Source organism: Macadamia integrifolia, unplaced genomic scaffold (genome assembly GCF_013358625.1).
Source record: "Macadamia integrifolia cultivar HAES 741 unplaced genomic scaffold, SCU_Mint_v3 scaffold1129, whole genome shotgun sequence".
Taxonomy (NCBI): Eukaryota; Viridiplantae; Streptophyta; class Magnoliopsida; order Proteales; family Proteaceae; genus Macadamia; species Macadamia integrifolia.
In genome coordinates, this window is record NW_024868094.1 from 74,037 (window position 1) to 100,281 (window position 26,245).

At 38.1% G+C, this 26,245-nt stretch overlaps 3 protein-coding genes across 7 annotated transcripts; 1 reads left to right on the forward strand and 2 right to left on the reverse strand.

Annotated features, from left to right (window-relative positions):
* Positions 1 to 5,843: 5,843 nt before the first annotated feature.
* Positions 5,844 to 9,359, forward strand: LOC122062841 (pentatricopeptide repeat-containing protein At4g21065-like). Of its 3 annotated transcripts, none has more exons than XM_042626492.1 (2): positions 6,353 to 6,532; positions 6,636 to 9,359. In XM_042626492.1, exons 1-2 carry the CDS (start codon positions 6,487 to 6,489, stop codon positions 9,128 to 9,130), a joined length of 2,541 nt encoding a protein of 846 aa, XP_042482426.1. In that variant the 5' UTR covers positions 6,353 to 6,486; the 3' UTR covers positions 9,131 to 9,359. The 3 variants fall into 3 exon arrangements, with proteins under 3 accessions (XP_042482425.1, XP_042482426.1, XP_042482427.1); XM_042626493.1 differs by having other exon boundaries at positions 6,663 to 9,359; XM_042626491.1 differs by having other exon boundaries at positions 5,844 to 9,359.
* Positions 9,360 to 13,303: 3,944 nt separating this feature from the next.
* LOC122062854 (Werner Syndrome-like exonuclease) lies at positions 13,304 to 22,990 on the reverse strand. Of its 3 annotated transcripts, none has more exons than XM_042626508.1 (3): positions 22,357 to 22,990; positions 19,689 to 19,841; positions 18,771 to 19,498 (listed from the first exon to the last, which is right to left on the reverse strand). In XM_042626508.1, exons 1-2 carry the CDS (start codon positions 22,903 to 22,905, stop codon positions 19,713 to 19,715), a joined length of 678 nt encoding a protein of 225 aa, XP_042482442.1. In that variant the 5' UTR covers positions 22,906 to 22,990; the 3' UTR covers positions 18,771 to 19,498; positions 19,689 to 19,712. The 3 variants fall into 3 exon arrangements, with proteins under 3 accessions (XP_042482443.1, XP_042482442.1, XP_042482441.1); XM_042626507.1 differs by having other exon boundaries at positions 19,689 to 19,844; positions 22,357 to 22,989; XM_042626509.1 differs by lacking the exons at positions 18,771 to 19,498; positions 19,689 to 19,841 and adding an exon at positions 13,304 to 15,821 and having other exon boundaries at positions 22,357 to 22,988.
* LOC122062846 lies at positions 13,676 to 14,152 on the reverse strand. The gene has a single exon (XM_042626499.1). The coding sequence runs from the start codon at positions 14,150 to 14,152 to the stop codon at positions 13,676 to 13,678; it is 477 nt and encodes a 158-aa protein (XP_042482433.1).
* Positions 22,991 to 26,245: the final 3,255 nt, after the last annotated feature.

The following is a 26,245-nucleotide window of genomic DNA, read 5'->3' on the forward strand; positions in this document are numbered from 1 at the left end:
GGATTTTCCTCTTAACAGTGATAGAATTTCGATCAAACATGCGTACTTGGAGTCATTGGATCCACATATGATTTGGCCAAGTTGAGTAACTCTTTCTATAGAATACTTTTTAAGTCCCATGTTTTTTTCATGGATCCATCCGAATCTTGTTCCATCCATTGCCAAATTCAACTGAGGATCTGTCGTATTGGGTGTAATCTAGCAATTGTGACAAAAAATATATGGGTCCTACCCAAAAAAGATAAAATAGACAAATAGATATGGGGTGACAGGCTGTCCTTCTTTTGGGTCTTTATGACCCTTTTGCTATTACTTTTTTTTTTTGGTAACCACCCTTTTGCTATTACTTACTTATGTATGAGATTTGGAGCCGGTTTTAGTTGAGTTTTCTGAGTACTTAAAGGATCTTTCCATTGGCATATTTTAGAGATTCCAATTTTCCCTTCTTTGTTTTACTGGTTTTGGTGTAAAATCTTGTTAGTAAATATGAATAAATAAATAAATAAATTATTCCTTCCAATGAGATAAAGTCTTTTATCTAAAACCAGTGAAGTAGGATTGAAAGTAGCCTTTTTTTTTTTAATTACAATTCTATGTCATTCCCCTTGTTTAGGGCTTTATTCACAATCCATGGTTATTCCACCAAGTGGATTATTGAGTTGATAGTTGGATATTTTTAGGCTTCATTTATCCATATAATTGTGCGCATATGTGCATCTATGATCTTTCATCCATTTGTTTTGAAAAAAATGTTAGCAAAATGTTTTCTTTCAGGAAGAAGAACCTCCTTATCACTGGTTATTTAAACTTGCGATTGAACTCTTGTTTATCATCATAAACTTGTAACCCTATTGTTTAAGATCGAAAGCATCTCTCTCTAATTGAATTAGATGGATTTATGGCAGTGGTGAGGGGATTCTTTCTTCACCGTGGTTGGAAAAAAACTTGATCAAAAAGTGTTTTGTAATTAAACTTCTTTGTAGGGTGAATTTTTTTATGATAAATAAAATTTCTTACACATTTCAACATTGTCTGACCTTTTTAAGCAAAGTTGAGAACATCTTTGGTGAAATAGATCAATGGATGTGAACTTCCCTCACTTTCGATTAGCATTGTTGATTTCTAGTTCCTCCTTTCCATAAGGCTCAATCATTTTAGGCTTTTATAAGCTTGTATTTTCAATGGCTAAAATGAGATTACTTGAAGTTCCAAGCTTTTATAAGCCTTTTCCCTTTCTCGAACCACCATGTGTCATGATGTCGTTTCAAGTATCGATATTATATTGGCCGAGTCGTTAATATCAGTCGAGATATCATTACCTGACTGATCTAGATTAATTATCATATCGTTTCAAGGGTAAAACAGTAAAAAATATATATTTTTTTTTTCTAAAAAATAAGAGTAAAAATGACAGATACACACCGATCTAATATTGATACCTAAATCCATGTTGGACGTAGAGAATGTAGACGATTAGCATTTTTTCTTTTTTCTTAAGTGAAATGTTTTTTTTTTGTTTTATTTGTCAAAAGTGAAATGTTTTGTTAATTAGGGTAGTAAACTTTGAGTCAAGTCGCATGTGGTAGATAAAATTGTTGGACAAAATTTGGCTGCTTCAATCTAAGAATGTATTTGTGAACCCAAAGATACACCGTTTTATATTATATTTCCTTGGGTGCTAGTAAGGGTTGCAACTACTTGGACTGCAACCCGGGCAGTAGGATTTTTTGGTTTAAAACCATGTTGCAAATACCTATGAATAATTATCTAATGAAATGGGAAGGAAGATGGGAGGAGAGGGTGAGAAAGAGGGGAAAGAGTGAAGCTGTGAAAGACGACGACCTGACTGGCACACGACCATTCACTTGCTCCCCTTTTAGTAGTGGAACTGTGGGAAGTACGTCAGGTGTGGAAGCAACGTCTGTCAAACTTACTAGTTGAGACGGAGCTCACCTCTCTCTCTCTCTCTCTCTCTCTAAATAATGTATACGGTTCATGCCATAGACTGCATTCATTGATACGTGATCTACTCATTCTATTCGATATGATCTGTTACGTATTTTATCCTTTTAATTATTAGATGTATGGGTTAAGTGTGATTGCATGTAATCAAGATTTATCTTTGAATTTGAGCATTAAAACTAGATAGATTAGAAGATTCCTCATCAACAAAAAAATAAATAAAAATAATAGATATTCAATCATAGAACTCCGAATGCTCATTATGCTCTGCCCCTGCTGCTTTGCTGCATCTTTAATGCCTTTTTCATTCTTATGGTCCGGCCATTAAATCCACCCAGTCCCTCCACTTGGTTGTGATAACTGACTTCTCAGAGGGGAGAGAGAGAGAGAGAGGGTCTCAGATCTCAAGTTGCCGTATCTGGCCCCTTGCTCCCAAATACCCATCTCACTATAAAAACTCTCGTGTTAAATGGTTTGGTTCGATTCAGAATATGTTAGGCAGATCAAAATCAAACCGTTTATTCCATTTAGTGAAATTGAAACCATTTGTTAAAGAGTTTCAGAAAACGTTTTGGTCTCTGAATTTTTACTGCTTTTGAGGTAATAAGCTGATAAACAGTCCTTCATTGGTTTTGGTCTCGGGTTGAAATTTTATGAAACCAAAGAAATCGAACCTGACCAGATCAATTGAAACTGAAAAGCGAACTGAACCTAATAAAAATTGGACTAAAGCGATAGTAACCCGTTAAGAAACCAAAATTCCAAACAGAAACCCCATTTTTTTCATTGATTTCCTTATGTATGTATGTAGAACCAAAATTGGACCGAACCCAATAATAGTCCAATTATAATTCGATAACAAAAAACCAAAAATAAATTGAATCAAGAACCCAAAACCAATCGAAATAAAACTTTGTTAATGGTTTGGTTTGAGTTTGGTCCAATAAAAATCTAAAACCGGTTTAACCTTAAAAAAAAAAAAAAAACAAATCGAACCAATCGATTGAGACCATTAAATGGGACTGCTGCGGGGTTAGTTATTAGACATTAAATTGGATTGACATAGGAGAAGACGTGGCGCACGTGTGAAGGTGAAGTTTCAAGGTGACGAGACGGCTCTGACACACTCGTGCACACGCTACAATGACCCCACCTCTTTTCTCTCTCTGGTGGGACCCTGGGAGTGGGACTGGACTGCAATGTGCTGACGAGGGGTCCTACAAAACTGTGCAATAGAGGCTTTTACAGGCAAAAGGTGGAAGTTGGGGGGTGCTGTGTAGGCCTAGGGGCCTAACAACTAAGCCCTAAGGTGCTGGTGCATTAGGAATAGGAGGAGGTTGTACTACTCTGCAACGGACGTACCGGAGCTTTTTGCTCTTTTAGCTTTTGGCTTTGTCGTCTGTAGGTAACGCATCCCTACTTGTATCTCTCTCTCTCTCTCGTCTAAGGACCCAAAGCAACGCAGGCACCGTACACCAACTGGCTTTACCGAAAAAAAAACAGTACACCAACTGGCACCTTCCTGGTCCCCCCACCGGCCAGCCATCAAAGAATTATTTTGATGGCCAACTGTTAAGGACATCAATCCGTTTTCTTTGCATGGTTACATGTACCAACCCCTCGGCCATATGGTGAGAATTTAGATTATTTAGCGGATCTTCTTATATTGGATCTCATCCTCTATAGGTATGAGGCCATGATTTAATGGTGCATTAGTTGTTCTAATTAAAAGATGAATATGTTTGGATGAACGGTAAAGATATGAATATTGTGAACTTGGTAATTAAATGATGGAAACAGTTTCTCAACATTCTTAGTGTAAGATGCATACTTTTCGTTGCCAGACCTCACACATGAAGGAGCTTGTGCATTGGTTTTTTTTTTTTTTTTGACTTGTGATATAAACATTTTTCAGACAATGTGATCCCCATGTGAGGAGCTTATATGAGAACCTCACCTAAACATCAATGTAACCTTAAGGGGTAACCGAGTTAGTAAGTGATGTTCACCTCAGGAATCGTATGGTTCTAAGTTCTGAGTTATGAGTTATGAGTTATGAGTACAACTCCTCTTATATCCTTAGGACCACTCACGCAGGGATATTTAGTATATTTTATTGCAAATGCCTGGATACCCATCCAAAAAGAAGAAGAAGAAGAAAAAAAAAATGCTTATATCATCATTCTAGAGTGTGGACTAGGAACATAATTGATCCATGGATTTCAACAATTGGAATTATATAGTTAATTAATATCTGTATCAAGATCTGTATATATATTGATACATATCGATTGTTTATTGAATTTTATTTAACATTTTTTCTCTCAATATTTTAATTAAAAAATCATTTTTAGATAGATTTGTCTTTAAAAGAGCCAATCTGCCAATTATTCGCCGACATGGTTAATCCAATACCAACATTTAATTTTATGGTTGGAATTGATTGCAATCGGCCTGAACCATAGAAATTATGTACAAATATCTATCCGTTTCAACAATTAATCTCCTTAAACCACCCATGGTTAGGAATTTTTTTTTTTTTTTTTTGGGTTACAAAACATGATTAGGAATTTTGATATATTTTCACTATTGACCGTGGTTGCGTTGGGCGGGCCAAGTTGGTTTAGGGTCAACCTTCTCCCAGCTCCATCTTCATGCTCTAGGTCCCAAAGTTGCGGCAGGCCTAGAATAATACAAATCTCAGAAAAATGAGTGCAGTCTTCGCTTGTGTTGTATGTGATGGAATCAGTTTAAGGAATATGATGGGAAATAAATTTTAATGCAACTAATCTGCCAAATCAGTCCTCATGATGATGTGGGGTATAATAAAATTTTTAATCATTGGGGGAAAAAAAGGTACGACATCATCTAGGAAACTTAGCTCTTTCGCAACAAAGCAATGCAAGGATAATCTGTAGCAAATCCACTTGACGAGGGAGGAAGGCAAGAAATTTTTCTCTTGATACTTGGATTTAGGAACCCTATACCAATACTTCTCTAATAATGAAAGGTAGAGATGAGGGAATGTAAGAAATTTTTCTTAGAGAAAAGAAATAGACAAACCCCACGAAATGCAAAGTGTTGCTCTTGTTAATGCTTTCTCGAATTCTCCGATTGGTGCCCATGTAGACATAGAGGCCATGCTCCCCCATAGGAAGTATTTTCCCTTCCGGTGAATATCTAATGTGGTGGTGAAAAGCTCCGTCAAGACCTCATTCCCTTATGATACTGGTGTAAATCCAACTCTTTTGTAAAATCTGACAAATACTTCCCCGATCTTATTACTTAAACTTATGACAGTACACCATTTAAGATTCTCATGTGAAGTTGTCCAATGTAAATGTACATTCACATTTATGTCTTGAAATCATCATTCTAAAAGACACATAATGTGATAACTGTATGAATGGAATACCCAATTTCATCCTGAGTCGTAAACACTTTTAAATGAAAACTATAAAGATTTATTACCCATTAATTTCATACATAATGAAATGAGTAAATGAATTTAAGAGAGAAAGAACTCTATCTGAAAGTGTTGCAGTGTTGCATACACCTAAACACATGGAGAAGTGGAGCAGAGCATGCATATCTTTTGCACAACTTAATTCCACTTTCCCATGTATTTAAGCATACGCAACACTATCGATGGTGTTCTTTTGCCCCTCAATTAAATTATAAGGTTTGAAAAAAAAAAGAAAAAAGAAGAGAATTATAAGCCCAGTTCAACCCACAGTACTAAAGCATAAGCCCAAGCCCTTCATGATCCCCACTTGAATGCAGGACAAAAACCCATTTTAGTTTGCCCACCCCATCTTATCCCTACCATGTTCAATCTTGTCCAGAAGTCGATGTGAATTCTAGCATCCACAAGGCTGAAGATATTTATGTTCAAGAGGATTACCTTAACTTCCTTGGGCTGGTTTTAATTTGTCCACGCTCCATTTTTTCCATGTAAAATCTGAATTCTGGGTCTAACTTTAGACTCTGGCTCGAGCTGTCTGGTTCAAGACGGCTAGCCTGGCCATGTTTACAAGTTTCAGATGACGTTTGAAACACCAAAATGGAGGGCCGAGGCCATTCACCGTCCATGCCACCCTGAATGCAGTTCCTGCTATCGCCTCTGATTCCCTTCTCATTTTCCTGAAATTGAGAACCTCTAGCGAAGTAAAAGTCGCTTCTGGATGTTGTTTGCTCTTGCTCCTCTTCTGGGCTGGGCTTTCCACGCAGAGAGGGAATTTAAGCTCTGGAGCTAACGCTCATGCTATCAACACTAACCTGCGCAGCCCTGGCCTCACCTTCACCCTCTTACCTCCTTCCATCCACCCACCAAGTTCGTCTTCTTCGTCAAAACAACAGAAACGGCATTACCAACCTCGATGTTAAGAAACTGAAAGCAAACCTTGCACGTACCAGACCAACCCTCCTCCTGTTCAATATGTGCCTCCAATTGTACGTGGGTGCTGGTCTAATGAACGAAGCACAGTCTCTGTTCGATGAAATGCCTGAGAGGACGCTGATATCATGGACCATCCTCATTTCAGGATATACCCGTCATGGGCCTGCAGTGGTAACTTTGATGATTTTCCAGAATATGATTCAAGACGCTAGTTACACCTTATTAAAACCAGATTCTTTTGTTTTTGCCACTGTTTTGCGTGCATGTGCTGCTGCCAAAAATCTCATCTACGGCCGTCAAGTCCATTGCCGGATTTTAAAAACAGAGGGCATCATGGACTCATTTGTGGAGAATGCACTTGTGACCATGTATGCTAGCTGTGGATCTCTTCAAGATTCGTCACTTGCCTTTTCTTGTATTTTGTCGCCTAATTTGGTGTCTTGGAGCTCGATGCTAAGTGGATATACACAGAATGGGCTTGAGAAAGAAGGGTTAAGTCTCTTCTGTGATATGATATGGTCTGGAATCCAGCCGGATGCATTTGCTTTCTCGATTGCTATTGGGGCTTGTACAAAGTTGAGCTGCTTGGATTTTGGAATGCAGGTCCAATGCTTTATCATTAAGGTGGGTTTTGCTTCTTCTCTGTTTATTTATAACAGTCTAATAGACTTTTATGCTAGTTGTGGGTATATGGACTTGTCAAGGAAAGTTTTTGACAATATGTCAACAAGAGACTTGGTTTCTTGGAACACATTAATCTCGGGCTATGTTCGTAACACCCATAACCATGAAGTTCTGAATATTTTCCGAACTTTGATGCATGAACTTTCCAACTGTGATGAGTTCACATTGGCAAGCATGATTCAAGCTGTCACTAGCTTAGGATCTTTGAATCTTGGCAGAGAGATTCATGGATATATACTCAGAGCTGGTTTCGAATCAGATCTTTATTTGATCAGTTCTCTTCTGAATATGTACACTGAGTGCATTGATCTCAATGTTTTAGATTACATGGATGGAGTTGTTCCTAGGCTATTTAAAGTACACTTGAAAGAAGGAGGATTAGATGAGTTTATCACTGCAAGCATCCTGAAATGGGGTTCTTTACAGTCGGACCTCAGACTGGGACAAATGTTCCACTCCCAGATCATAAAACTTGATTTGAAAGCTGACCCATATGTCATCAGCTCGTTAATTGACATGTACTCTAAGTGTGGGATGATACTGGCAGCTCAAAGGGTGTTTGTGAGACTAAAAGATCCTGGCACAGTTACATGGTCAGCAATTATTACAGGGTATCGTTGGAATGGATGTTTTCAAGAAGTTCTTAGACTCTTTAGTGAAATGCAACTTGCTGGAGCTAAAGCTAATGAATACACTTATACATCTGTTCTTCTAGCTTGTTTATCTCTGATGGATGTGAAAAGAGGGAAAGAGTTGCACTGCAAGATATTAAGAACTGGTTATGGATCTAATGTGTCAGTAGTGAATACTCTCATGAAGCTTTACTCGGAGGTTTGGCATCATCAGCAAGCTCTCAAGCTCTGTAATTTAATTCCTGAGGCTGTCTCTTGGGGTTTCTTGATTCAAGCCTGCCTTAGGGCCAAGGACCATGAATCAATCCACAAACTACTACTCAGTATCCAAAGGTCTCAAGGGGATCTTGATGCCACTTCTGCATTTCAGGTTCTGAGTTCCTGTGCAAATCCAGTCCATTTAAATGTTGGAACACAGGCACAAGCCTATTTGATGAAAAGAGGTCTCATCTCGGACCTCAGCACAAGCAATTCTCTCATCACAATGTACTCTGTATGTGGTGAGATTGATGCTTCAGTCACAGCTTTCAACCAGATGCATGAGAAGAATTCTATTTCATGGACGTCCATCATCTCTGCAAAAGTCAATCATGGTCATCCATTGGAAGCTCTGAATTTGTTTGCCCAGATGCGGTGGAAGAACAAGTTACCAGATTCGACCACATTTTTCTCTGTCTTGAAAGCTTGTGCCCAAAAGGGTCTAGTTGATAGAGCATTCCATTTCTTTGTTTTGATGGATGAAATTTACGGGATTGAACCTTCAGTGGAGCATTATTGCTGCATGGTTGAAGTTCTGGGGAGAGCTGGAATGTATGAAGAGGCTTTGGAATTCATTGATGTGGTCATCCCATTCAAACCGGGGCCTTCAGTTTGGAGGACCCTTCTTTCTTCCTGCCGGGTAAATGGAGATATGAAGATTGCAGAATATGCAATTGAAAAGCTTTTAGAAGTTGAACCATGTGACTTTGCAGCCACTTTGTTGCTAGAACAGGTTCTTTTAGCATTAGGAAAGTGGAAAGATGCAATGAAGCCTAAAACGAAAAATTATTTCATTAGAGCTAATTCTAGTTGGATTGAAGTTAGAAACACCATCTATGAGTTTGCTTCAGATCAGATTCCGATGAAAGAAGTCATCACAGAATTGGCAGATTTGGAAGAAAAGATGGAGACATTGGGTTATGTAGCTGATAGAAACCACTTGTTACACAATTCAGAAGAGGGAGAATGTGGAGCAGGTATTTTTCACTCTGAAATCAAAGCATTAGCTTTTGGGTTAATCTCATTACCACGTGGAATGTCGATACGGATAGTTAAGAGTGTCCGAATGTGCGGAGATTGTCATTCTGCTTGCAAGTTCATGTCAACCTTTATTGGCTATAACTTGGTTATCAAAGATCCCTGCAACTTCCACCATTTCAAAGATGGGAAATGCAGTTGCAGAGATATGTGGTAGATTATATAACTCACAAGAGGGAGGCATATCTGAATACAGTGGCTACTTATGTGGGAACACAATGGTAATGCTTAAATGATTTAAGATTTTTTCCTCCCTTTACAGAGCAAGAATGTGGGAATTGTAGATAATAGCTAATTTTGTGGAGCCATAACTGTGATGGCATCACTATGTACAAGTAAAAGATGTGAAAAGCAATATAATTGGAGATTCATTTTGTTGTTAAAAATAGAAGTGTATATCTATTATAGGTGTCTGCTGCATGAGATTATGGAATCATACACAATGCACAGACTGAAACCATGGTTTGACAGAAGTTGGGATTCAGAATAAATTTGTCTGGATATTGTGAGGTGTAAAATCTCTCTCTTTCTTCATTAGGAACTCATACAGTTTCTTAGGCTTTTAGCCTCGGATTCTACATTCTGTGGAAAAGGGCATACCTAGTGCACGAGGTTTCTGCATGTGTGAGGTCCGGGGGCCGAGAACATGGAGCCTTACCTTGAGAATGTCGAGAGACTGTTTCGCGCTTAACCCTTAGGTCGCAACATTCTGCATGCTGCAGGTCAAAGATATAAGTGTGAAGGAATGCTACTTGGTTAGTCATAATTCATAAGGATTGATATTATGCCCTTCTAAGATACCACTTCAACCGCGGAATTCACGTTGACATAGAGCCTACAAACATTGTTTTATTTTGGCGTTGGAAGGCAGATTTGGATCCTCTCCAGCCTGGGCGTGTTAGAGCGGGATCAGTGAGGGTTTTGTGTCACTCGCTCTCCTGTTATCTTTCTCCTATTTTCTCTTATTGGTCCCTCTACAGCACTCTTTGCCTGGCTGGAGAGGATCCAAACCTGCCCATGAAAGGCAGTAAAATCCATTGGATCCTCTCTAGTACCAATGAAGGCCCAACACACGGTTGGAGGACTCAAACAAGCAGCCCAATATACAGGCGCACACCACAAGTCCTCCCAGCCATTCTATGTGCACGGGGCCTCTAGTGGCACTTGAGAGGATCTGAATTCTAAAATCATCTTTTTGTCAATGCGTACATCCCAAGGCAATGATAGACAAGTTCATATATGAAAATGGGATTCGGGGATTGGTCAGTGTTGATTCTGTTCCAAGCATGGATTTAGTTCTTGGTATCGGTATTGATACGGTATCGTTCTCTGCTAATATTGATATGATCCGGATCAGTATCGGAAAGGAATGGTGCATATCGGTCACTTTTGCCCCTTATTTTTTAGGAAAAGTACGTTTATTTATTTATTATTGTTTTACCTTTGAAATGATGCGAGTAATCGATTTGGATTGATCAGGGGATTGGGGATCGGTCTCAGCCGATACTGATATGATACCGATACTTGAAACCAAATTGTTCATGGCCAATTCTAATCTTGACCGATCCAATTCCGATTTTTGAAATGGTGGTTAGACTCTTTGGTTGCAATAGCAAATATGATTTAGGGTTACAAATCTACAACTAGTAAACCAAGTCAATAATACCAATGTGTTGATAGTCTAGTGATGAAAATGTCCTCAACATATCACTATTCAAGTCAGCTAGTTATGCAGGGGCTTGTCCTAGGGGCTATGATTATTACCATGGAACACTTTTTTTTTTTTAACCTTAGAAAACCAAGTCAATTCAGCACAATCACAGTAGCAAAGAAAATGTTTGACAACAGACGCGGTTTCTCAAAATCTCAGGGGCGTGTAGCGTAATTTAATATTTTAAAATTTTAATTTTGAGAGCACAATCACAGTTGGAAAGAAATGTTGGACTACAGACGCTATTTCTCAAAATCTCAGGGGCGTGCAGCGTAATTTAACTTTTTGAAATTTTAATTTTGAGCCTTTGACTTTTTCGTTTCGTTGGATGTCGGGTTGTAATTTCAAATATTTTCCGGTGTCGGTGACGGTTACGGTGACGCCGTGACGGTGTCGGTGGATTTGGATCGGAGACATTTTAAATGATTAGGATTCCCTTTTAAATTTTCCTTTGTCCTTTTCTAAATGATTACGACCCATGAGGAAGAGGGACCGCTCAGCCGCTTAGCCTCGGGCGGTGAGATCTCGTCCTCATGAGAGTTACTACCTGGCAAAAAATATTTTAAAAAAGAAAAAAAGGAGGATGGACTTTCTACAAGGGCAATGTTTGAAAAAAATCTTTACCATTCATCTAAGGTGTTAGAAAATGATATCATTATGGGATTTACGGAGATTATATTGTATAGAAATATTTATTTGAAAAAAATTTTTACGCTTGTGCAATCACTGTACTAATGTTCAGTCTAATGCGAGGTGGCACGAAGGTCTCCTTAGCACATAGGCTTCTTTAGCACATGAGATAGGGTGCAGCGTAGTCTTTTCATGTCAATTGCTTGTGTTTCGACATACAGATACATGTGAATGGATAGTTTTATTTATTTATTTTATTATTATTGTTATTATTATACATGAAAAATGAAAAATTGAACCAATAGGAAACCATTAAGAAGAACCAATTATAAGAAATCGAGAATGATTGCATAGAAAGTAAACAAAAGCTTAATTGTTTGGCTTTTGTTAAACTGACCTAATTGACCATTTAAGAATTTAGGATTGAATTTCTTCCTCAAGAGTCAGGATGACCAATTTGCGGACACATGAACAACTAATTTTTAAATTTTAATTAATAGAATCGAATCTTCATAATGCCAATGTTTAGATTCCTATGTTCAGCGACACACATCCAATCGGTCGACATCATATTTTCTCTCCTCGTTAAACCTATTTACAAGAAAATTCGATATTTCATCCCCTCCATGATGAAAAACTGTACTAAAAGTTCCATATCCCTTTAATTCAATTTGACAGATAAAAATACGCTGTCCTAACTTTAAGCCCTAGACCTGATTGATGGGTATTAAAACATCCTACCTGGCATCTTAGTTGGATCCTACGAATGGGTTTACATGACAGCCCCCGCCACTCATTTTTTAATATGCCACTTGTCAATCTTTACCAGCTATGGAAAAATGGGAAAGTGCAAGCCTCAAGACTCATAAAGATCACGGAACACAAAAGGGAACCACTGTGTTTTACGCCCTCTTAATCACCAGCTACCCTCCAGAAAATAAGAGTCAATAATACTTATGGATGTTGTATTTAACATGTGACTAAATAAAACTATTCTCACTTGCAGGATGTTGTAAGACATACACTTTTTCTATTATGAAATCACCTCGATGTTTTCTTATGTATGAAACTTTTTTTTTTTTAATGAGTATCGAATGACGTATTTGGCTAGAATGACCCTCATATGAGACGTACCTCACTTTCGCCAAAAACTGTGAAGAGTACTAAATACCCATTTGAATGATTCCAAGAACATAAGAGGAATTGAATTCAAAACCACATGCTTCTTGAAACAAAGGTCCCTTGTTAACTTAGCTATCTCACTGGAGTTATTCCCTCGTTATTTGATCAAATTTACCATAATATAGGCTTATTAGTGTTTGTCACATCACATGTTAGGTGAACTAAATTTGGGTTGAATTAATTTTTTTATTATTTTAATGTTAAAATAAAGAAAAGCAGTTAGAAAGTATAAATGGGTAGTGTGCAGATCCTTCTTTCTAAAACTTTAAGGGGGAAAAAAAATTGTCGGTGTGTTCATTTCTCTTGTAAGCTTTAGCTCTCCTCTCTCATTAAATATGTGCTCTATTCTCTTTTCTCATTAAATAAACATTTTTGTTATATTATTGACTAAATGTGTAAGATATCAATATAAATGGGTAGTGCAAAAATCTTTCTTTCTAAAATTTTAAAGGGAAAAATAAAAGGCTCATTAATCTTGCAGTCCTTGTGTCTAGTCACAAAGGACAATAAAATGACATACCCACCTCTATTGATACCCATGTGCGTCCTTTCATTGGCTGCTTTGGTGTAAGGGTTGCACGAATAGGAGGTGTTCTTTTCCCCAAATTTTAATCTAACTACGAAATCCTCTCTCTCTCTCTCAACGTGTTGAATCACTAAGCAAGTTCTACCACCTCCTCCGCTGGCCCTATGGAGTCTGATATTGGGACCACAGACCGGGCAATGATAGAACACCTAATGTGGTTCATAAACTAAAGATAACAATTTCAATATAAGCCATAAATTAAAAGAAAAAAAAAACAATAATAAAGAAAAGAAGAAAAATATTTACTACACAGATGATTATGTAGAAATGCGATATTATATGGTAATTTACAACCGAGCCATAAGATCCAACTTGCACGCCACCTTCACCTTCCTCTTCCTCAACGTTATTCCCTCAGTATTACATTTTCAAGGAGTAGTGCACCACCATCACCATCTAATTCTATCCCGCCAAACCCAATTCACTGGACTTCAATCAAAAAAATTTAATAATCTCCATCGATTCAACAAATATAACAAAAAAATTAATTAAAAAAAAAAAATACTAACTCAAGAAAACCAGAGAACCCCTATTAATTCTTGATCTTAATTTCTCAACATGAACAGCCAAAACCCTCTCATGGGTTTAATTAATTAGGCTTGAGTCTTCTTGCCATCATCGAAATTCTGAGAGTAACTGTAAGAATCATACCTGAAGGTCTGAGGTAAACCAACATTATTGGAACCCATAAGCTTTCTGAACTCAGATCTTACCTTATAGAACACATGTTTCCAGCTACCTTTGTTATGGCACCCTAACATGGCTGTTTCTTCCTCATTCATCTCCAGATCTTTAGCAAATGCAGGCTTTTTGATCCAAGCCCATCCCCAGTCCCACCATTTCCTTATAGATCCTCCGGCTGATTCTCCTATAGCCGACATTGATTTAGATCTGGGGAGAAAGTTGAGAGCAGAAGTGGACGAAATGGGGTTGATCCTTAGGGATATAGATGAGAGCCTCCTACGCAAGCCTTGCTCTTTTGGGTTGTTTTGAGAGACAGGAAGGTCTTCATTGACAGGTCTGGAAGGAAAGAAGCTTCTCTTCTGAAAGCTCTCAAGGATTGAGCTCATGGTGTCTCTCTCTCTCTGAACTGAACCGAACAGAAGAAGAAGAAGAAGAAGAAGCTTGTGGTTATGGGTTGTGGGTTGTGATGAGGTGGGTGTAGTTGAGGGAGGAAGAGAGAGAGAGAGAGAGAGAGAGAGAGAGAGAGAGAGACAGGAGGAAAGAGGTGAGATGTAGTGTTCATAGATCTAATTAATACAGGCTGTTATATTCGATTTCTGGGTTGAGGTGGGCCCTCTGGTGGGTCCCATGGACAATGGGTTGTGAAGCAAATTAGAAAAAACTTTGTATTTATAATTATAGTTTGTATTTGTGTGAGGGTGTTATATGTAATGTAATTTTCTCTTTAAGTTTGTCAAGAACTATAGATAAGATGATGGATGGCCACTTTTGTGTTCTTGCTTCTCACATTTTCATGTCCATGTATTAAAAAAAAGGATAATTTATTCTTTTTTACCTTCGTAAAACTGTCACCAGTTAGTAGTAGTTACAACATAACCTCATCTCATCTTCTTCTGTTTTTTTAATAATAGGAATGAACACATGAGACTCACACACAAAATCATGGTGGTAGCCATGAATAATGCCTCCGGTGGACAATAATTACACTTCACCTTACGGGAGTTGCTACAGTTATATGGGTCATAAAAGGGGTGTCGGCATGTAGTTTAAAATTTTAGCTGATGGTGTAAAAATTTTTTACCCTTAAAACACAGAATCAAGAATTGGATCGATCTAGCTTTGAAATCGACATTTTAACGCCATTTAGGGTTTTTTGTACAAAGATTGGATGAGCCGGATTGGATGAATTGACCTCGTTCAACTCGATTGTGATTCTTCACACCTTGGTATCCTATCATTGATGGGGAAATTTTTTTTGTAGGAAATTTTCTATCACTAACCTAGGGTGAGGGGAAGATACCATTAAATTTCTTCACCAAAGTGATATGACATATAGAATGGAATAATGAATGTCATCATTAACTTCTATCCCTATTTAAAAGGTTTGAAATATCTATTTATGGTCCAATCTAAGGATTAGATCCTATGGATTAACATTAATAAATTATCTATTCACAATGGGTGAAAAGAAATTCACTTCTTCTTTATTATATTTTTTTCTTTTGTTTTTTAGAGGAAAACCTGATGGATGCATATTTTAGGGTGTACTCAATTGCAAGAATGTTTACCGATGGAGAATTTTCTATTCGTAATTTTATCTTCAATTAGAGAAAAATAAAGAATAAAATGTAGATGTACATACATTTTTACATGTCAGATAAAAAAAAAATGTGATGTGCATTGGTTAATATTAGCCAATGAGAAATACTTCCTTAGTATCAAAGTATCTAGAAAGTTTGAGCGTCTAACTAAACTGCCATATATGGTACAAATATTTTTAACTTTGTCTTCCTATAAAAATAAGTTATTTTCCTATAATGTTATTATTAAAAATTTTATATCATTTTTTTTTTGTGGTAGAAAAAAATTGAATTTTGTACTCAAGTTACATGAAAATGGATGTCTAAGTTTAGGAAGAAAGAACGCTACCTCCTGACCTGTATCTATGCCAAGACATATCATGTGCAATAAGACCATGTTGCCCTGCGCTGAAGATGCTAGCATGCACCCTTTCATTGGCCACTCCCACTGTCATGTACTTGTGTCAAGAGGTAACTGCCCATAAATTTAATTAAAATAATATATAATAACAACATGTGAAACAAACTTATCAATAAAAATGAAAGAAAGATGGTTACAAGCAATCAGGAAGAAATTTTGTATTCCCTCTAATTGCTTTACAAATCATGAAAGATTCTTTTTCCTCTTACTGTGACCCTCTATCTACCATCCCCTGACAAATCGACATTTCAACAATTTTTTTGACAATATTAATTCCATATAACAATTATTCATTCACAATATTTATTCTCTTCAACATACTTATTAATTGGGAGAGGGTTAGGCATGCCCTCCTACCATAAGCTAGCAACGTGCACCAATGAGAATGCATGACACATAAGGGTAAGAGCATTGTTTTCATAAGGGAGAGACAGACACAGGTGTGGGCACAACGATGGCATGCCAGAATTTTCCCTTATTAATTATATTAATTCATATTAATTATGAAGCAGTAGATCCCATGTAGGATACTTATATTATTGAAATAGAAAGTTAATTAAATCCTTCATTGCCCCAGACTATATATTATTATTGTTTTGTAGGGTTCATATCTTCTAAGCATGGGAGGAGAAGGATCGGCTTATCAATGTGCATGTATGAATTAAATAGGATCTTTGATATATTTTCTAGTTACAGGTTTCTTACAATATCAGAATGGAAAATTGCATCAGCAATGAGAGGAAGGGGATGGGTTTCACATTTTCTTTAAGAAGAAAAAAAACCCTACACTCTTGCATAGTTCAATGCTCAGACACAAGCAAGCGCTAAAAGACCGCATTAGCGCACTGCCCTCCATCCCCCACAGCGCCCTTCCGGCCTAGATGGATGCCTTTGTGCAGCCTTCCATTGGCCTATGCACTGGTACAATGGCTACGCAAGCGTTTGGGTTCTTCTGCCCTTTAATTAAATCGAGATAGAAAGTATCAATATGATCCCTATGGCTCAATATATAAGAGGGTGTAGAAAAAAAATCCCAGGCCACTCCGGCGTCATGGGGATCATTTCTGCTACACAGGTTTTATAAGACTAATGAGACCCATGTGGCTTGCCTGCCTTGTTTCTTGTGGTGAGAATTTAATTTAGAGGGTCATCACAAGACATAAGATCAAGAGCGAGCTGGGACCTGGGAAAGTTATATAATTAAGCACCTTAAACACAAAGAACCTGTTTGGATCCAACAAGCTCAGAGCTTTTTGTGTGGTTGAGAAAGACAAGGCAAGAGATTAGAATTATAAATGGTTGATGTTTGATGCTAGTCTCAAATGTAGCTCTTATAGTCTTATCTTTTCCGGATTGCTGGATCTCTGTCTCTTCCCCATTCACATCCACACCACCACAACCACACTTCTTCTGCCGACACAGTAAAAAAGCTGAATCACAGGTTAATCTGAAGCCGGAACCAATAGTAAGATAAGCAAACTTGATTGAGACTTGGTCGGAGATCTTGGTAAAACTTTACCTAATTTAGTGAAGAGAAAAAGGACTTGGTTGGGGAGTGTGGTTCATGCGAGTAGACTCAAGATGGGGGTTTCACTCCCAATGAAAGGTTTTTTTTTTTTTTTTAACCAAGATGTTCAGGTCAGCTTATGCGCACCTCGACTAATACTTATACGCACTTCGACTAATGCTCAGAAAGACTAGCGTAGCAACCCATTGCCACTCCCAATGAAAGGTCCAATTCCTTGTTACTAGAGTTTAGCGGGATGATGGAATCCAAGTGAGGGGTATCAATTTGGGACCAACTTGTCAAATCTCGGAACCAAGCTGTGAAACATTAAATGGGACAATTCTAAGCTAGAGCTGATTTTTTGGTCTGATCACTAAATGGAATGGACGGTTCAGAGACAGTTTCCCCATGCTTTCAAAATTGAAAGACCAAAATTGAATCATCTTGAATTGGTTATGCTTGGACCAGTTACGATTGCATATATAAGAGTAGAGCTTGTAGTTGTTGAATTACAAGATTCTATTAAGTACGAAGTGGAATTTGACCAAATCGTCATGTTCTTAAAAGACAGGGCCCTCCTAATTAAGGATTCTGATATAATATTGGAGCATCCCCTAGGAACACACTGAAAATTACAATCCAAAATATTAGAAATGGGACAGCTGTGACCAGTGTTACTCCCTGTGACATAGGAACAAAGTTCTTTACAATCAGTTTCCACCACAAGAGTGATTCAATTATTCGTATGCTTGAGAGTTGAGATGTTATTTGTATATTTAAAAATTTTGAACTTATTTGATGCTTGAGTGCCAAGAACAATTAAGGAACCTAGTTTTGGAACCAGTTAATAAATGGGACGATTCCCAATTTGCCCCTTGAGACCGGAACTGATTAGCAATCGTCCGATGGAAACCCTTAATCCAAGGCAACAATATCAACCCGTCTGATATTAATTTTGAAAGGTCCACCAAAACATCTTTTGTGAATTCATGTAATTATTATCTATAAATGCATCCTTAAAGAATAGTCCAAATTCTACCAAAAAAAGAAAAGGAATAGTAAAATTTGCACGTTTTAAATACCTTTAGCCCTTGTTATTCACCAGCTTTTTCGGTGTTTGATTCATTGATTGCAAGTATATCGCCTCACAAGAGAGGTGGGTGGGGACATTGAGAGTGAGAGAGAGAGAGAGAGAAGAATCAGTCTAATACTCTAGTTCTATTAGACAGATTCCTGTCTAAATTAGTTGGGCTGGGTTTGGGAAAAAATGAATTTGGGTTTTCTGGTACCAGGCCCAAGAATGGTTCGTTTCAATGAGGCATATCGGGCTCAATCATAGTAATTGAAACCAAACCAAACCAAATCAAACCAAACACCCAACAGGTCCCGGCTGGTTTAAATGGGCCGAGGCCAGCTTACCTATAGTAATGGCCTCGATTTTACCCCCCCCCCCAAAAAAAACAAAACATGGCCTCGTAAATTTTCTTTAGGGCTGATGGTACAAAAGTTTAAGGGAAAATTACAAGATTATTACACGCTATTAGGTTTATTATTACAAAACTACCCACTTAATGTTTGGGTTTACAAAACTACCCAGTACAATATTCCTCTCGCAACATGAAACTTTCTAGACAATTTTACCCCTGAATCTTACCTTCTCCGATCAACTTGTCTACCCCATCCCTTACCTTCTCCTATACAGTTGAGCAGGGAAACCTCCTCTTTACCATTCTTGGTCTTTGTTGTCGACCAACAAGGGCAAGCTCTTCTTCTGTTGAAGATGAGGGGCCTCCTCTCGGCTGCATACAAGAACGTAATCAGATCTCAATGTGCAACCTGGCGATTTTTACCCCTGTCTAAGAACAACATCGGATTTAGCGAATTCAATGATGACTACCTAGGTGGAAGAGATTTCCGCTGATCACCGGTAGCGGGAAGTCAAAGGCAGTGGAGAGTGGGTCAGTTCGGTGCTCTGTGAAGAAGAAAAAGAAGTGTGGTTCGGGTTTGTAGAACGGGATAGGGAGGAAAGAAAAGAGGTGGGATGGCAAGTTGCGTTGTCGTCTTCTGCTTCTTCTTCTTCTTTGGGTGGAAATTGCTCTACTCAAAAATCTCCATCCCCTCTTTCTACCAATCACTTCTCAAACCATCTCTTCAGTCACACCATGTCAATCGACTTGCAATTGCAGGATATGTTGTTCATCAACAGCCCTTCGAAATCTGAAGCCTGAAATTGGACATGTGGTAAAGAAATGAACTAATCTAGTAGCAGAATTTTAAGTCCTAAACAGAGTGGGACTAATCCAGTTGCAGGATTCAAAGTCCTAACAGAATGAGACTTAACAATAGAGAGAGGGGTGGGGCAGGAGCCGCAGGACTACAAAAGGCAAGGGGTGGGAGGGGGTGAGGCGAGTTACCTTGTTGTACGCTCCTCCTCTTCTTCAAATCACTTCAGATCTGGAGGTGGTTTTCGTGGGTGGTTTCCGTGGGTGCCTAGCTAAATAGTCATTGCCCGTCCAGGCCGCCGTTGTCACCGCAGCCAATTTGGCCATTGGTGCCTTCAATTGTAACTGCTGCAAAAATAAATTGATCGAGTTGAGAAATGGTTTGCAAGGAGTGGAATGGTGTCATGCCATGACTTGCAAATATGGGTGGGAAGAGCCGTAGATACAATGATCCCAGGGAAGTTTGGGTGTAAAGAAGTAAGGGTAAAACTAGAATGAAATGTAAGACGAACACTGTAATGGGTAGTTTTGTAAACCCCAACATGACAGTTGTATATTTTTGTTAACTCAAACATAGGATGGATAGTTTTGTAAATGAAAACCCAAAAATGAGTAATCATGTAATTTTCCCAAAGTTTAATATCCTACACAGTATGGTCAGTTTTTTAGAAGGTTACACTATTGAAGATGGGAGAGTGGGAAGAAGGTTACACTATTGAAGATGGGAGAGTGGGAAGGTAACAATCAAGAGACTTGAACTCAAGAGTCCTGATCTCCTAGTGAGTGTGGTAACAATATGCAAAAAAAATGTAAATTAATAAATAAAGCATCTAAAATACAAATTTATCAAAAATGTCTCCCAACTTGAGTTAAACACAATATAATAATGAAATATTTAATCCTATCATAAATCCCAGAAGATGATCATAAGGCACATCAATGTGTCAATAACATGTCGTATGGTAGAATTATTTTATGGATTTGAGTTTATTAATTTGGGTTTAAAACCTAGAAGTATCCTCACCAGTTCATAAAGTGTTACATGGGCTTCCACATTTTAATTTTTTACCAGAAGCCCACAACGTGTTTCTCAAGGTCATACTCAAAAAAACCATGTTCATGTGCCTTCTGCATGCAAAACGTCTGCTACGGTGCCTACCACAAAGCAGGGTATCGATCAAAGAGAGTCGATGTGATATTTCCTCTCACTTTTATTCCTTGGTGAAAGTTATTTAGAGTTGATATGGTGTTCCTTTTTTCAAATTAATTGGCAAAAGTATTCTTTCACTGTAGATGAAGGGAAATTTAGGGATGTCAACTGGTCAGATCTAATGAGTTTCCATCAATTTAAGGTCTCACATTGTTATTAACTGTTTAAGTAATCCGGATTCATAATTCAGAATATGGACATGCTTCTAATCGTGCTAATTGACTGGAAAATTCACGGTTGCCATCCCTTAAAGAATGCCACTATTAATCCTTTATCGTCAGTAATGTAAAGGGTCTTTTTGTTGAGAGTGGTATTCTTTAGGGCCGTGGCACTATAAATTTTTCTAAATTCAAAGAAACACGTGGAGATTATGTGGCTAACAGGATATAAACTAGGGTATATGTTCTCTCACTCCATATCAATACCGGATGCCTATAAGGAACCTAAACCATAGAGATGGATCCCTTCGGCTACTTCTAATTAAACTTCTGAAAAAATTCCTCAGTTGTCTCAACCCATTCTGAAACCACCAACCCAACCTCATGTTCTCTAAGCTCCTAGCAACTCTATCTTCTCCCATATCTTAAAATCTACAATACAAAACACCTTAGAATCCGATCATCTAAACCCCCAACCTTTTGTTTACCATCACACCCACTCATGGTTCCCACATCCAAGCAGCAGTCATCTGTTCTAGAAAAAAGGGGCTGCAGACGGATCAAAGGCCGAATCCAACGTCATAACTATGAAGGATTCAAATCTTTTGCGATGAGTGGCAGTGAGGATCCAACAACTGAGAGGGCCCTGGCATGCACACTAGGTTGGATCCTCACTTCTGTTCATCATCATTGATCTCTGCACTCTTACGGGGGTGAATGAACTAAGATCAACGGTTTCAGGGTGAAAAGAGGTATAATCAGAGCATCAAAAAACAGTCGAGGAGAAGGAAATGTAAAAGTCAAAAACGTAGTGGAGTATCAGAAAAAGAAGGGTTTAAAGGAAAAGAGTTTCCCCTTTAATAAATATAAGCTATGGGAGTGATGGTAGCCTAGTGATAATCGAGTCCGCTGGTTGTAGTTGTGGGTTTGAGTCTTGGCATGCACACTATCACCCATTGGTCTTACGAAAGGCCTGCTTGCAGCCCTGTAGCTTATCCTGGGGTTATAATCACTACCATAGGGAGTTCTGATCAGTAAAGCACTTATTTAGCAGAAAACCCTAGATAAAGTTCAACCAATCCATAAAAAAGAAGGCTGGGCCGAATCAAATACCTTCTCTGGGCAGCAATTGAAACCAAAGTCTGGATCAAAATAATTCCATGAAGTAATTAAACAAACAATTCAGATTACAGATTCTACAGAAGCGATAAAAATTGATAAGTAGAAAGAAATCCAGATTAATTCCAGTATCCAAATTTCATGAACAAAATCAAGCAACAAAAGCGGAAGGGATTACTTCTTTTCAACTTTTTCAAACCCTAACCATCTTTAGCACATGAACCTTAACAACACACACAAAAACAAGGGGAGAAAGTAACAAAGAAGCACAGAGAACAGATCACTGATTTATTACAATTCTATTATAACCGTCAGAGATCAAAGTCCTCCCAATCTCAAACGAAAGGAAGGCGTCGACGCAAGCATAACTCACCTGATCATCGCTAAGATGGAAATTTTCCCAGTTACTCATCGTAATATAGTGAGGTTTCTCAACTTCTTTATCAAGAACCACCAACGCCAGCGTCTTCAATCCAGCTCTCTTAAGCTCATTCATATCCAGAGATTGGGCAGCGAGAGTACGGAGATCCATCGTGCGAGTAACCCACAACCCATAATCTTGGTAAAGCTTGTTGACGTCTCCCCTGATTCCAACCCCAACGAATGTGTAGTCATGGTTGTTGAGGAAAGAGGTGAGAGATTGAGGGATGGTCCGGGAGTAGCGGATCTGGAAGATAAGGCATCTCCGCCCAACACATAGTTGCAGAACGGCGACGGGATTGGTTGCGCCACGGTGTCTGTTCGGACGCCATTCGACGTCGAAGCCGACGATGAGTCTGTGTAGACGACGGGAATGGATGCGTTGGATTAATGAGAGCCATTGGTCTACGATGGAGGGGCTGTGGGTTACGGTGGCGAGTATGTTGTCTTCGAAGAAGATGACTTCCAATTCACGCTGAGAAGTATTATAGACGGAGGCCATTGTTCTTGCTTCTTTCTTGTTGCAGATACACGCAAAGCGAACGAGCTCATTGTGTGTATAAGAGACCGAGCAAGAGAGAGAGAGAGAGAGAGAGGGAGAGAAGAGAGAGAGGGAACTTTTTGAGTTCTTTGCTATTCCAAATACCCAATGAGGAAGGCTTCCTTCTCTTGCAAGAAACCACTTTTTCAGGTCCTGTCTCTCCCCAGCATGGTTTCAAGAATCAGGAATCGGTCCATTCGGATTGGAATCGGGTTTGATCAATCGTCCGATTCACACCCAAAAACACTAGAATGTGATTTTGGATTTGAGAGCCGATGCCAGGGTTCTCAGGCCGATTCTAATAGTGACTGATCCCAATTTGTATCTGCTATTAGCTTTCAAATGGAATCGAAATAGTTTTTAGAAATCGATTTTTTTTTTAATACAGATTCTCTTAACCTTATACAAGCATGAATTGAATACGGATTATCAACTATCTAAGCAAATGAACCTTTATCCATTTATGGTGCTAGCCAAAGCACGAAGGAAAACAAGAGCAACATCTTTAGATGGGTTTATCTAACTTTACACGTGTTGGATGCTCACATGTACGATCAGGTGATCGTCCATGCAGTTGATCTAAATTCTTACATTTATGTGATGGATCCTATTTTAGGTTTAGAACATGAAATTTTTTTAAGTAATCTAGAGTATATGTGTCAAAGGTTAGGTTACATTAATAGACTTGACCTGAACCAACCAGCTGAAGTTTGAAACTGGCCTAATCAATTAATAATCAGGGTTCTCGATACAAGATAGCATAGCCCACAATGTGTTTCTCAAGGTCACACTCAAGAAATCACATTCATTTGCCTTCTCCTTGCAAAATGTTTGGGTTACCGTACCTAATACAATGCATGTATTGTATAAAGAGAGTTGATATGATGTAGCCTTTTCCCTTTTTCTTTGGCAAAAGTTATCTAGAATTGATATGGTGTTTTTATTTCTTCTTCTTTTTGTTTTGGCAAAAGATTTTCTTTCACCATAGAAGGGAATAAAGTTTAATCAGTCTTCACCAATTTAAGGTCTCACATTCTAATTAACTGTTTAATTATTAAATATTTTGATAATATTCAAGTCTCATCATAGGTCAAGACTGTATACACTTCTATTTGATCGTTCCATTATTAATCAATGCTAATCAGGTTTTAAACATGCTAATTGTCTGATCCACATAAGAAGTGCCCAAAATGATGCCAATTGTACAACAATCAAACACCGTTATCGACCCATTAATAATCCAGCTAGGTCAGGCTGTGCATCAGATGATTTACAAACCGATGGGTCCAGTGTTGAGCTTTAACAAGTTGGACCAGATCAAACCTATCGGTAAAGGCAAAGATTTTTCTTTCTTTCTTTTTTTTTTTTATTTTTTTTTATTTTTTTTTATTTTTATTTTTTTTTTTCTTTTGGGGTAAGAAGAAGGCTAACATTTGACACCCCCTTGAAGGGAATACCACCTTTTATACGATTGTCCAAACTATTCGTCATGTTGTTCATGATTCTCATCTGAATTTCTCATCACACTAAAACCCACGAGTGAAAAAGTTTCTATTTTCCTCGTGGGTGACATAAATTTGATCCCTATTTCCATGACCTTCTTTTTTGTTAAAGCTGGTCATTTTTTTCCTTTACCATTCTTTATCATAAAGGTCGGTTGATACTTCATATATATATATATATATAAATATATATATATATATATAAATGAAAATAAAAAACTTTATCGGTTAAGGAGGATAAAATAGACATAAATGTTAGGGTAAACGATGTTAATATGGATCCAGCTTCTCTCTTTAGCATCCATCACTCAGGTTGGCTCATAACTATATGGACAAGTGCCACGTGACGAGACAATGATCCAACAGTTTGAAAAATGCATGGAGAACAAGGTGTTGATCGAGACTCGGAGGACAAGATGTCAAGAACTGTTGGATCATCACCTCGCCACGTGACTCTCACCCAGGTAACTATGGGCAAGGCTTGAGCGATGAACACTAAAGAGAGGAGTTGAATCCTATTAATATAGAGCTTATTGTTCATAGCCTTTCTAACTAAACTGTACATAACGAAGACTAGATCGTTGTTAGATGTTAACCAAAAAACTTATGGACATCAGGCAGAAGTGATTTGGTCCTTTGAAATTGTTTATTTCACAAATAATCTAAGCTAAAGGGAGCATACCAACAACACTTGTGTAGCTTACAACTGCATGGAATGACTTCATGACCAGAAGTCTAGAACTGTCAAAGAAGTCCATATTGGTCTTCATGAGGGAAAAAATCGTCTGCAATTCCGATCTGGTATAATTCCGTGAAATACCACCTTCAGGGGGTGACACGTGTATTGATACCAATGCAATGGTCAAGATCTGATTTAAATGACTCTTCACTGATTTAAGGTTTTATTAGTTGTACCAGATCTTGACCATTACATTGGTATCAATACACGTGTCATCCCTAGAAGGTGATATTTCACGGAATTGTACCAGATGAGCCATCCTATCAACACAAACATTATATGAGGACTACTTTGACAGGGCCCTAATGGCTTGTCCTCAGATCATCATCCTCCTTGGTACATCTCAAGGAAGATCTGCAGAAGGTGCACCTAAGAACACCTTGAGAGGAGTCCTAGCTTCTGCTAAATCCCTGAATCTGGCATACCCAACCATTCTCCAAACCAATTAAATGGCAGATAATGATATATTACAAAAGTTATGATAAAAAAAAGCACCTATTTAGCAGAAAATCCTAAAATAAAGTTCAACTAATCCACAAAAAGAGAAGGCTGCACTGAATGAAGTTATTGACAAAACAAAAAAGATCAAATACCAGAAGGGATTTTCTCAGGGAAGCAATTGAAACCAAAATCTGAATGAAAATAATTTCATGAAAGTAATTAACAAGACAATTCATTAAGAAGGAAGGGATGGAGGGAAAGAAAAATATTTAATATTTGGATTATTCTAAACCCTAAACCCTAAATCCACTTTGATCGTCTCATCTAATGGTATTCAGATATCAGAGTCCTCCCGATCTCGAACGAAAGGAAACCATCGATGCAAGCATAGTAGACCTGATCAATGCTAAGTTCGAAATCGTCCCAATTACTCATAGTGATATGGTAAGGCTTCTCAATTTCTTTATCAAGAACCTCCAATGCCAACTTCTTCAACCCAGCTCTATTATGCTCCTCCATGTCCAGCTTTTCCGCAGCCAGAGTTCGGAGATCCAAAGTGTGAGCGACCCACAAGTCATAATCTTTGAAAAGCTTGTTTACATCTTCTTTGATTCCGACC

Bases quoted from the DNA above. Each gene is read 5' to 3' on its own strand.
- LOC122062841 (XM_042626491.1), top strand. From the start codon at position 6,224: ATGCTATCAACACTAACCTGCGCAGCCCTGGCCTCACCTTCACCCTCT.
- LOC122062846 (XM_042626499.1), bottom strand. From the start codon at position 14,152: ATGAGCTCAATCCTTGAGAGCTTTCAGAAGAGAAGCTTCTTTCCTTCC.
- LOC122062854 (XM_042626507.1), bottom strand. From the start codon at position 22,905: ATGGCCTCCGTCTATAATACTTCTCAGCGTGAATTGGAAGTCATCTTC. The intron at 19,845-22,356 runs GTGAGTTATGCT...TTATTTTTGCAG, and splicing joins TCCATCTTAGCGATGATCAG to CAGTTACAATTGAAGGCACC.